Source organism: Hippopotamus amphibius, chromosome 12 (genome assembly GCF_030028045.1).
Source record: "Hippopotamus amphibius kiboko isolate mHipAmp2 chromosome 12, mHipAmp2.hap2, whole genome shotgun sequence".
In the NCBI taxonomy this organism is placed as follows: Eukaryota; Metazoa; Chordata; class Mammalia; order Artiodactyla; family Hippopotamidae; genus Hippopotamus; species Hippopotamus amphibius.
In genome coordinates, this window is record NC_080197.1 from 97,766,922 (window position 1) to 97,779,591 (window position 12,670).

Here is a 12,670-nt window from a genome sequence, read left to right on the forward strand (position 1 = left end):
GAGCCCACCCACCTCTCCCACCTTAAGACATTCCTAGATGACTTTTTTCACCTTTTGCAACTTTGGGGTTCAGCGAACAACTGAGGTTATGACTATCAGAGTATTTGTTTTTATCATTTTCTTTCCCTTTTCTGAACTCTAGAATGATGCTTTCCTCTGAGGAAAGTATCTATACCAAAATAACTGATATGATTTTTCACTTTAATATTTTATGAAAGGTTTCAACAATCACTTAAGAAGTGTGGCTTCTCAATAGGAGTTGCAAGTATCAGACAGGCATTGATAAACTGTTTTCATGTATCAATACAATGAAGTTCATCTAAATGCAGTGGAATTTTAGAGGGACACTGCTACGTAGTCTCTGCTACAACAACACCCTCACTTTAAACAAAAACTGTGTATAAAATATGTGACTTCTACCCCCATTGTGGGACTTGCTTATGTTTTATCAGGCAGTGACCCCATCCTCTAATAGTCTTTCACATTTTCGTGGAAACTCAATTTTTTAACATCTATATCAATGTCAATGTCAATTAATTTCATGACAGTGTTATTAAGAAGGCAAAATATAAGACTGAAGAAAATAGTGACGTTTTTAGAAAAAACGATTAGTCTCTTTCCTCAGTACACGCAGGCTAACTGAGGTGCTTGGGGGTGAGTCAGATACCTCAGCTGTGTTGATGAGAACTGCTGGGAGGTATCTGGTCGGCAGATACCATTCATTTCTGTCCCACCACTGGAAATGCTGTGTTCACCTTTTATGACCTTTAACCTGGTGTTGAGGTGGGGAGGCTAAGTTTTAGGTAAAACGCTCCCTGTTCTTCCCTTATTCTGCTTTTCTATAAACTCTTTAGGCTAAACTGTGGGACTAGGCACAAAATGAGAACTGACATCTGCCTTTCCTAATGATTAGGAACGGAATTTTTTAAAGCAACCAAGTGAAACTCTTTGTAACCATTTAATTGAAGCCTCTAAGGCAAATGCCTTTGGGTTCAGCAATGTAGGAAAATGACAAGGTACCAAGACAGTGACTGAAGGATAGGATATATTTGAGTTAGCTGCTATGTAAATAATCAGAGAGAAGACCAAATATGTAATAATTTTGATCCAAGCAAAAAATTTCATATAGTAATTTTTTTTCTAATCGTGGACTATACCAGACATGTAGCCTTTCTCTGTACTGACAGGGAACAAAGAATGATGTTTATATTTTAAAAAGTTCATTTTTAAAATGAAGGAGAATGGACAACAGAGGTTATATATGGCATATATATTGCATATGTGCAATTTTTATATCAATTAGACCTCAATAAAGCTAAAACACCAAAGAATCTAATTGACTCTTTCTAGAAAAAAATCGAGTACCCCCAACTGGATTACATACTTTTATTAAAGAATGTACCATAAAAGAGAATGGAAATTTCACGAAATGAGAAAACAGATGGCTTGGTCTGAGTCAGGGTACATATAAAATTTATGAATTTTACAATAAACACATTTATCGAGCTCTTGATAAACCTTGAATAGGGTTAGCTGCTGTGGAATCTCAACGAACACCATGTAGCACAATCTCAATAAAATGACACTCACATATTTAGTGGTAACAGAGATAAGCATAGTGGGCTAGAGGGGCAAGAAAGAGAAGCAGATGCTTGTGCAATGAAGTCTCAAGAAAGATTTTCTCAGGAAGTAACACTAAGCGAAAACTTGAAAAACCTATCCGTGTCAATATCAGTCTAGAGAAGGGAAGGACAGAGGTGGGAAGATGGTAAGTAACAGGCTTGTACCAGGGAACAGACTCCCCTAAAATCTGTAGAGATGTTTTGGTTTGTGGAAAGTGAGTACCCCCTTTGGTGGAGGCGCTCTGAAGGGCTGTCTCACAGGTGACACTGCTTTCCAAATATGCACGTCATCATCACCTGAGGGTCCTATCCGTGGGTCAAAACCTCCAAGCACTTCGGGTCTTATAAGTCGATGCCACAATTGTGGCTTTTGTAGACAGAATCCATGCAATTCAGGTTTCACTGATTAATATTAATCCATAATTTTAACTGTAAACGTTAATTTCAAATGATATCCTACATACTTATCAAATAAAATGGACATCTCCACAAAAATACGGCTGAAGACGCACAAGCGACTGGAGGAGAGGACATATCCACCAGATAAAGCCATGTGAAGACGTGCCCCAACATACTGCCAGGTAGATAGAAAGCGCTCAGCAATTGCTGTTTGCCGTTTTGGTTTTCTTTTTTATTTCTATTTGGGAAATTTTAAATTGTGAAACAATTTTGTACTTATAGAAGAGTTGAAAAAACAGTGCAGACAGCTCCCAGATCTCCTTCACCCTGCATAATCATGGTGGCATTATTAACACTAAGGAATTAACACTGTACACAAACACTACAGCTGAAATACAGATTTAAGGACTGGTCCGGGTCAGGGCCAGCCCCGGGCAGGCAGCAAGCATTCGGCCACCGCCGCCGCAGCAGGTTCCGTGTGCTCTCTGGGCGCCCCCTGCCGGCTCGGAGGCCGCGCGGTCTTACAATGGTTCCTGACTCCGGATCCCGGCGCCGCGCACTGAGCATGCGCAGTGCGCCGGCCGACCCTGCTGAGGTCTGCGGGTCCCCAGAGGAGCTAGGAGGAGAGCATGGAGGCTCAGCATGGAGGCTCAGCATGGAGGCTCTGCCTGGAGGGTGTCAGAGGAGCGAGTATTAACTAAAAAGAAAAGTTAAATAAAATTAAAATAAATTGATTGAATACAGATTTTAATCAAATTGTCCCAGTTTTTCCACTAATATCATTTCTGTGTTGCAGGATCCCATTCAAGTTACTACTTGAAAAGGAATTGTCATCTGTCCTTGGTCTTCTCCAGTATGTCTCATCCTGTCTCCCCTTGTCCTTCATGACCTTGAAAGTACAAACAATTTAGGTTAAATTCTTCAGGGTTTTTTTTTTCTTGCTTATAATATTTAATGTCTTTAACCAATACTGCACCATTAACTTGAGTACTTCTCAAACACAGTGTTCTATCAGAGTGAAAATGGAGGGAAAGTCAGGTACGGATGTAGAAAATTCAAGACAAATAGGAAAACTGCAAAGCAATGGGTGTGATTTGGGTGACAATTCTGATAGCAAATGTAACATATATAAAATAAAATAACTTCTTTGGTCATTGCAGTAACAGCAAGCATTCAAATACTGCACACATGGCTTGTAGGCTCTGTATAAAATGTCTAACTCAGCCATTTATTTGCATTTAACAGGAACCCACACATCAAACAGCTTGTGATTCATTCAAACTTGTGAGTGGTGAAGAATTATTAGGAACAAAACAACATTATAACATCCACAAAATGGTATCACACAGATGATCCTTTCTACTTCTATAGCTGAATACATTTCAGAGGACAGAGTTTAAATTAAATGAAAAATAGAGATGTGAGAGCATGCAAGGGGGTATAAAAAATGGACAGTAGTACAAACTTATTTCAGAAAAACATAATCTTGAGGAGACCTACCAAAGAGCTGAGAATTCCAGAGTCTGGACCGGTCATTATCAAGTCAAGGAAGAAAGTGACTATTCATGGCATTGACTGGATGATTTTACCCAATTTCATACCGGTTTTCTCTGTTCAATATCACTTGAGTTTGTGAGGAATTTGAGAAGAAGCACAAGTCAGTGATGAGAAACCGTACATCATTACCTACATTCATACTCCTGGGACTGACAGATGATCCTCAAATGCAGGTTCTGATTTTTGTATTTCTGTTTGTCTCCTACACATTGAGTGTAGCTGGGAACCTGACCATCATTATACTCACTTTAGTAGATTTTCGCCTTAAGACTGCCATGTACTTTTTCCTTAAAAACTTCTCCTTTTTAGAAACCTTATTCACCACGGTGTGCATTCCCAGATTCTTATACAGCTTATCCACTGGGGACAAGACTATTTCCTATAATGCTTGTGCTGCTCAACTATTTTTTGTCTTCCTTTTTGGAACAACACAGTTTTTTCTCCTGGCCATCATGTCCTATGACCGCTACGTGGCCATCTGCAAACCCTTACATTATGCAACCATCATGAGCAGCAGAGTGTGTGGATGGCTTGTTCTCTGCTGTTGGATAGCAGGTTGGCTGCTCATATTTCCACCACTTTGCCTGGGCTTAAACCTGGAATTCTATGACTATAGTATCATTGACCATTTTTTCTGTGATGCTTCTCCTATGCTGCAGATCTCTTGTTCAGACACATGGTTCATAGAACAGATGGTGGTTGCCCTTGCTGTGCTGACTGACATCGGGACATTTCTGTGTGTAGTTATGTCCTATACGTACATCATCAAGACCATCATAAAGTTCCCTTCGGCCCAGCAAAAGATGAAGGCCTTTTCTACCTGCTCTTCTCACATGATTGTGGTTTCGATCAGCTATGGCAGTTGTATCTTCGTCTACGTCAAACCTTCAGCAAAGGATGAAGTGACAATTAATAAGTGTGTGTCAGTGCTTCCTACGTCAGTTGCCCCCATGTTAAACCCATTTATTTATACCCTGAGGAACAAGCAAGTGAAACAAGCTTTTACAGACTTAATCAAAAGAATTTCATTGATCCCAGAGAAGTAAATGAATGTTACAACTAAGCATGAAATAGAAATTTAAAAATAGCAGTGGGCCCTAAGGTCACAACCTTCATTTCTTAACTCTTGTGTATTGTCTGTTCATGTTAACATGCTTATACCACTGTTATTATTGTATCTCAGACCCCAAATCATCTTTTCAATGCTTGTTGAAATAAACAAGTTGAGTCATTTCAACACCTGCTGAAAATAAACTTTGTCCAAGATGACATCTTATATCAAGAGAACAGGAAATTAGATTTCCAGGAAAAGGAACTTACCTACACGCTAACCTGGCTCTGATCGATAAAAGAACTATTAAATCTTTTGTGGAAAAAAAAATTGAATTCTTGAATTCATAGGAAAATAATGGAGTACCAGTATCCATTGTCTTGTTTTGTTTTTTCAGTGCGAACATCAAGAAGCATATATACAATTACTCTTTTCAAGCAAGAATTAATTATTCAAGATAATGAGTTCGTTTGAGAAAAAGCAATGGATTTTAACATTGGGTAGGAAAATATATGTGTTTAGACACCTGGAGATCCACATCTACCTTGTAAAAGAAACTTTAAAGCCCAAAGATTTAGAGTTTAGATTCACTGGATTCTCTCTAAAGTGAAGAGCACAGTCTCTACGTTATTTCATCACCCAGGTGCCAGTGATGTGATAAAATCTGCTGAGACAATAAAACCATCTGTATGATGATAAAGCAAGACTAGTGCTGAAATACATAACACAATGCAAGTCCTAAATATGCCTAAATTAATCCAACGGGAGCCAGCAAACCTCAGCAAATCAAAGTCCTAGACATCAAGAAAATTAAACCAGCAAAATACAAGGAAGTCCTGGGTTACAGACAAGGAATCCAATATGAAGGCATAATTGTTTCCTCAAAGATTATCTTTAACATTAAAAAGCATTGACCTTCACTAATATTTCTCCAGGAAAGATTGTCTACATTTGGTTATTTTATGCCTCACCATCTTTCACATTTCTCACCATCAACCTCAGCGGTCCTGGATTGTTTTTGACTTTCATTTCTAGCCCTGTGTTCAAGGTGTCACCTCTTATAAAGATTTTCTTCCCTGCCTCCCTCCCTAGCCCTCTGTGTTTGGAACCCCTCATAGATGCACCTGTCACATTCTGCCGTAAGTTATGGTGCAATAGCACATCATCCTCAAATCAGTGGCTTAAAACTTCAGTTTCTGAGTCAACTGGGTGTTTCTGCCCATTTCAGCTGAAATCAGGTGATCTTGGCTGGGATTGTTTATGAGATTGTCATTGCGGATGACTGGCTCTTGCTGTCTAATAGGGCCTCATTCACAAATTTAGAAGCTGAATGACTCCTTACTAAGATAAATGAACCCTCTTCCAGACAGTGTTTTCTCTTGAGCCAACATTTGTTCACATGGTAAGATCGCGAGGCTCCTGCTAAGTCAAAAAAATCCGCACTCTGATTGTATTAAAACGTTTATAAGTTCTACAGCCAGAGTGCGGATAATTTTTGACTCACCCTCGTATACACTTTGAACTTTTGGAACCATGAACTTTTAAAACACAGAAGAGTGCTTCATAATACAAACAAAGCAACACAAACTGAGAGGGGAGAAAGTGGAACCAGTCATATATCTCCACTCTATTGATGCCAAAACCCAGCCTTTGCACACAAGGGCCAGATTAAATCTTGGAGACAGAGTTTTGGGTGAAGTAGAAATAGCTTTATTGTTTTGCCAGATAAAGGGGCCCCAGCGGGCTAATGCCCTCTAAGGTGTGTGTCCCCACCTGGAGGCAGTAGTGAGGAGTTTTATAGTAATGCTTCAAAGACCAGGGCGTGATCTGCTCAGGGACCTTCTTAACATAGGCTGGTGGTGAGGTAATGGGGAGTCAGCATCACCCACCTTCTGTTTCCAGCCAGTCTGGGTGGGGTCTATGTGCTTGAGGGCAGCATACAGTTAACTTCTTCCACCTGGTGAGGGTTTCAGTATCTGCAAAACAGCTCAAAGGACATGGCTCAGAATATTATCTACTGTCCTTGAAGAACTAAAGGTCTTTGACTTCCTTTAATGGCTAAAGTATTATCATTTTGTTTTGCTTGACTGTTTTCCTTTCTCTCTGCATTTTTTCATTGCTCTGATTAAATTTATTCTTCGACTAAAGTTTCTCTACACAAAAGGCAGGCAGGGGACATGGGTAGGGGTTTATTCTGGGAAGGCTTCACAAAGTCCTGCCCAGTTACACTCTTAAATTTTATATCAAACTGGAATTAACTAAAAAGTGACTGAAGAAATGTGGGCATTCATTTCAAGTTTATGTTTTCCCCAAGCACATCCTATAAATTCGAGAATTAGAAGGGGAAAAAGTTTTTAAAAATCAGCTTTGGGTGACTGACTAATGATTGCAGAACTCTGTGACATCTCTTTATACTAGCTTGCCACATAAGTCTTTCTTTGAACTGCTTCTTAAGTTTTTGTCATTGCTTATTTCTTTTTTTCCCCTCTACTTGGGCCCAAGCACAGATTGATCAAAGTCTGTAAATCTGACATGCTTTTACTCATTTTCCCTTAACCACAGGGTGTGACCACTTGATCTTTGAATTTCAATTCAATAGGTTTCACTCTTAAGCTTGTTCTTCCAGATTCACACAGCCTTCACTGACAACCTTTGCACCTAATGTCTCCAAAAGACACCTCCATACACAAGGAACTACTGTTATTCCTACATTGCAGTTAATGCCACTATCTCACTCATGTGAACAGTGCAAATTGTTTAAAAGTTTAATTATTCTGCCAGCCTCCCATAACGATTTTTACATAATTTTTTATTGTGACTATATATATATATCTCTCTTATAAAATTTCCACTTAACCTTTTTTAAGTGTGCAATTCATTGCATTAAATACCTTCACAATGTTATGCAACCATCACCACTATTTTCAAAACTTTTTCATCACCCAGCAAAATATCCTATAAACATTAAGGAATAATCCCCCTTCCCCCCTTCTCCAATTACCTGATAATCTCTAATTCACTATCTGTCTCTATGAATTTACTGTATATATCTATATCTATATCTATGTATCTGCCACAAATATATATATCCCAAAATATCATATATAATAATACTCACAAATGTTATATACATTATATATTATATATATTATACTATATGATATTATATATTGATATATCCCATAAATATTTGCCTCATATATTCTTTTTCAAGATTTCTTAATGATTGTTGCTAAGATGCACCTTGAAGTCATAAGAAGAGCCACAAGGGCTGGTCCGGCCACAGCACTGGCTGGTAGAGACATCTCCGTGGGGCTCACCACAAGCAGTTCGGGTCCAGATGAGTTCCCCAGGCATCCCTAGTCAACATCATCATCGTTGCTAGGCTGAGATCTACACAAAACTGAGATTTTTGTTGTTGATTTACTTTACTTGCTACTGCTCTGCTGATACTTTTTTTTCTTCTGAAACAGTCTAGGTAATTTACATGTTTCAAGGAATTTTTCCATTTCCTCAAAGTTACCTAATTCGTTGGCATAGTTATTCATAGTATCCTCTTATAACCCTTTCTATTTAAAAAAAAAAAAAAGATTATAAAAAAGGACACTAGTAATGCCCCCACTTTCATTTCTGATTACAGATATTTGCATTTTTCTTATTTTTTTCTTTGTCAATCTAGCTAAATATTGTCAATTTTGTTGATATTTTCAAAGATTGAACTGGTTTTACTCATTTCTCTACCTTTTTTTATTCTCTATTTCATTCCACTCTGTTCTAATCTTTATTATTTTTTATGCTTCTCTATTTTCTTCCTTCTGCTTGCTTTAGATTTAGTTTTGCTTTGTCTAGTTCCTCAAGTTGTAAGGTTACATTTTTGATTTAAGATTTTTCTTCTTTATTAATGTATGTACTTACAGATCTAAATTTCCCTTGGAACACTGCCTTTTTTGCCTCCTGGTAGTTCTGGTAGTTATGTTTTGGTTTACATTCATCTCTAAATATTTTATAAGTTCCTTTGTGATTTCTTCTGTGACTCACTGGTTGTCTACTTTGATTTGTTTAAAACGTTGACATATTTGTGGATTTTCCATTTACCTTCTGTTACTGATTTCTAGCTTCATCCTATTATGGTCAGAGAAGATACTTTATATGATGTCACCTTATTAAATTTATTGAGAGTTGTTTTATGACCTCAGATGGAAGTGGGAAGGTTAATACCTTTGTGAGTGCAAAGGTATTAATACCACTGGGGCTGGAGATGCCACTCCACTGGGGGTGGGGAGGCTACTTCTGCTAGATGAGCTTCTGCAGTTAATTTTCAGCAATTTCAGCCCTGAGGCTATAAGAGACAAGGATCTCCTTCATAGCAAAATAAAACGGCTTAGGTCACACATGCAGTACTTGAGCTGGGAATTTGAATCCCCTAACTCATCCTTTCCTTCACTGCTTTTCCAGTGACTTTAGGAGCAACCACCCCAAGTCATTATATCCCTTAGATTTCAAAAAATGTTCAAAAGTATCAAACACAGAGTCACTTATCTTCTTGTTTCTTATAAGCAGTTTATTAAGAGTAGCCAATGTAGATGTATTACATATCTCTACAATCAGTTCATGGCCTAGACTATCAGGGCTCTCTTCATTATGGGAAATAGAGTTATAAGCATCTTTAAATCTAATCAGTTTGGAGAGCAATTCCAGAAACCCCAGAACCAATTCACCAAATTCATCCTTAAAATTCTGTTCCTCTAGAATCATTCTTGGTAAAAAAAATTTGTCTTAATCAAAGCCAATAAATTGTATATGACCATAACAAGAAGGAAATATAATACAGATGACATAGATATAGATGTAGGTATAGATACAGCATGAGATTTATTATAGGAATTGAAACACATCATTATGGAGTCTAAGTCCAACCACCTGCCATCTGCAAACTGGAGACCCAGGGAAATTTATGGTATAAGTTCCAGTTCAAGTTTGAAGGTTGTAAAACCAGGGGGCCAATCTTGCAAATCCTGCTCCAAGACCGAAGCCCCAAGAACCAGGAATGCTAATGCCAAAGGTAGAATAAGATGATGCCCCATCTCAAGCCAAGATCAAATTCACCTTTCCTCTGCCTTTTTGTTCTATTCAGGCCTTTGGTAAATTGGAAGATGCCCACCTGCTTTGTTGAGGGTGATCTTCTTTAGCCAGTCTACCAATCCAAATGCTAATCTCTTCCAGAAACACCCTCACAGACACACTCAGAAATAATATTTTACCAGCTCTCTGGGCAGCCATTAGCCCAGTCAAGTTGACACATGAAACGAACCATCACGCATTCTTTTTATATTGGTTATAACATATTGGGTAGAGATATCTTAAAATTACTAATACCAAACTGTCTTACTTCCTTATATTTTATGCCAGTGCAATTTTCCTAAGTTGTATAATTTCAAGGCAAAACTCCAGAATAAGTGTTAAAGCCACACCCTGGTTTACTAATATGGTTGACTATTAATAATAATATTTTATTCAATAATTAAGATAAACATTAACTTATTAATAAATTGTGCCTTGAGGAGCTGCTCGCCTTGTGTTGGACTTTGTGTATTGAGACAATCTGTCCCCAAACTTATTGGCTGGCTGATGCCGCAGCATATGATAAAATGAATAATTTCTCAACAATCTCTTCAAAGATTTGCTGAATAAAATACATTCTAATGTGGTGAATTTGATGTCATTTTATACCATTACACTGGAATTTAAACTCAAGTTTTTATTTTATTTATTTTTTTGACCACACAGCTTGTGGAATCTTATATCCCCAACCAGGACTTGAAATGGGGCCCTTGGCAATGAAAGCACTAAGTCCTAACCACTGGACTGCCAGGGAATTCCCAAAACTCAGAGGAAATTTATAAATTTTACTGTTTTTTTCTTTTTGCTTACACTGTGTGGGAAAGCATTCAGAAGTCTTCCTGAAGCCTTGAAAACGTAACAGAAAATATGGCTAAAAGTAATTAAAGTATGTGGGCCAAGCAACTGGGTGCAGGACGTCCTGCTTGAGCAGCAGAGGAGCGAGGGGTGCAGACTTAGGAAAGAACGGTCAGCACAAATTAGAAAGCTGCTTGCGCAAGCGCTGATTGTCCTTCTGCTGTTCTTGCAAAAGACCACTGCCCCCAATCATGTGAGGTGAGGCCCTCTGTACAAAAAGATATACAAAAAGAAATTTGGTTACTTCAAAGAAAACATTGATTGTGGGACAGAACTGGGAGTGTGAGAACCTTATGCTATCTTACTTCCAGAATGCCGAGAGCTCAATAAAAGCAACGTGGGATGAATCAGCGGGGCTCTTGATCCTAGAGGTCTTGAGTCCCCCGGTCCCATCTTTCTCTTAAATCTGCGTTTGTGTTTCTTTAAGCTTGTGGCACCTGTCGTTCACCCCGAGTCGCCTAGCTAGTCTCCGCAATACTGCACATGGGATCTCAGTTCCCTGACCAGGGATTGAACCTGGGCCTCCGTAGTGAAAGCGCCGAATCCTAAACACTAGACCAACAGGGAACTCCTTCAAGATGGTTGGTCTTATTCTTTCTCTTATAGATATTTAATAAACTCAGGTCTTTTTAGGTTTACTGACACTTCACCTTTCATTAAAAAATGCAATGTGAGTTAGTTTTATTGGATATTATTAGTATCTTCTGATCATTCATCCCAAGGAAAAGATTTCGTTTGGGTTATTTAATTCTCCCTCCCAATAGAATCCCTTGCATGTATAATTAATTAAATGATTTTAAAAATCCCTGTTAAAAATATAAGATTAGCAGTGATATAGTTCTTGCTTGCAGGATGTGATAACTCTTTATGTGAGACATTCTCAAATATTTTGCATTCCCATTACCAATTATAACAAATGTTAAAAAAAAAGTGTTACACTAGTATCATTTCAACATAGGTTACATGTGGAACCAAACTGACTTTCTCACACCCTGCAATTGATATCTCACTATTAATTCTTTAGTGAATCCTAATAATTCATCTTTTTTCATATTATTCTCCAAAAGCTCTCTGAACAACTTACTGATTTATTTGATTACCACTTCCAACCTCATCCATTCACTTTTTCCCTTTCACTTTTTCTCTTTTGGATAACATAAATCTATTTTTTTCCATCACAGGTATTTTTTATCCCACGTGGTAACTGAGATAGTTATTCAAGTACAGCCTCCTGAATATTCATTTAATTTTCTGAGAAAAAATTGACAAAAGATGCCCCAGATTGGGAACTCAACTGACTCACAAATGGGAGGGTAATCACAACGGCACATGTTCTCCCCCAGGAACTAGGGGTCTGAGCCCCACAACAAGGTCCCCAGTCTGGGGATCCTGCACCAGGAAAAGGAGCTCCCACAGTATCTGGCTTTGAAGGCCAGCAGGGCTTGTGTATGGCACAGCTGGAGGGCTGTAGGAAACAGAGACTCTGCTGTTAAAGGACACATGCAAATCTCACACACTCGGAGTCCCAGGGCACAGGCAGTAATAATTTGAAAGGAACCTGGGTCAGCCCCACTTGCTCTGCCCTTGAGAGCCTCCAGAGAGGCAGAGGGCAACGGGGACTGCCCTGGGGACACACACACTGGCAGCAGATATTTTTGAAAGCTTGTTCTACCATGAGGACACAAGTGCTGGTGAACGCCAGACTGAAATCCATCCTTTAGCCTATTAGTGCAGAGGGCTTACCTACCCATCAGCAGGTCCCCACCAGTTCTGAGACTTGCCAGGCTGAACAGCCAGATGCAAGAGGACACAACTGTGCCCGCCAGCAGTCCAGTACCAGCCCCAGGAATGCCTGGGCCCCACGGCCAGCCACCCTGGGACTCAACCACACCCACCAGTGGCCTGCTACCAGCTTCAAGCCTCCAAGGCCCCTGCAGCCAGCTGACGCAGGACAAAATCCTGCCCACCTGCAAGCTGGTACCAGTCCTAGTACCCACCAGGTCTGCAGCTAGATGCACTGGCCCCAGCCCCACAAAAGAGCAGGGCAACAAACACTGCATGAGGC

The 12,670-nt window shown here is 39.2% G+C and overlaps 1 protein-coding gene across 1 annotated transcript; it reads left to right on the forward strand.

Moving 5' to 3' along the window:
• The first annotated feature begins 3,685 nt into the window (after positions 1-3,685).
• LOC130833425 (olfactory receptor 6C2-like) lies at positions 3,686-4,624 on the forward strand. Its single transcript, XM_057703099.1, has one exon. The coding sequence runs from the start codon at positions 3,686-3,688 to the stop codon at positions 4,622-4,624; it is 939 nt and encodes a 312-aa protein (XP_057559082.1).
• The last annotated feature ends 8,046 nt before the right edge of the window (positions 4,625-12,670 follow it).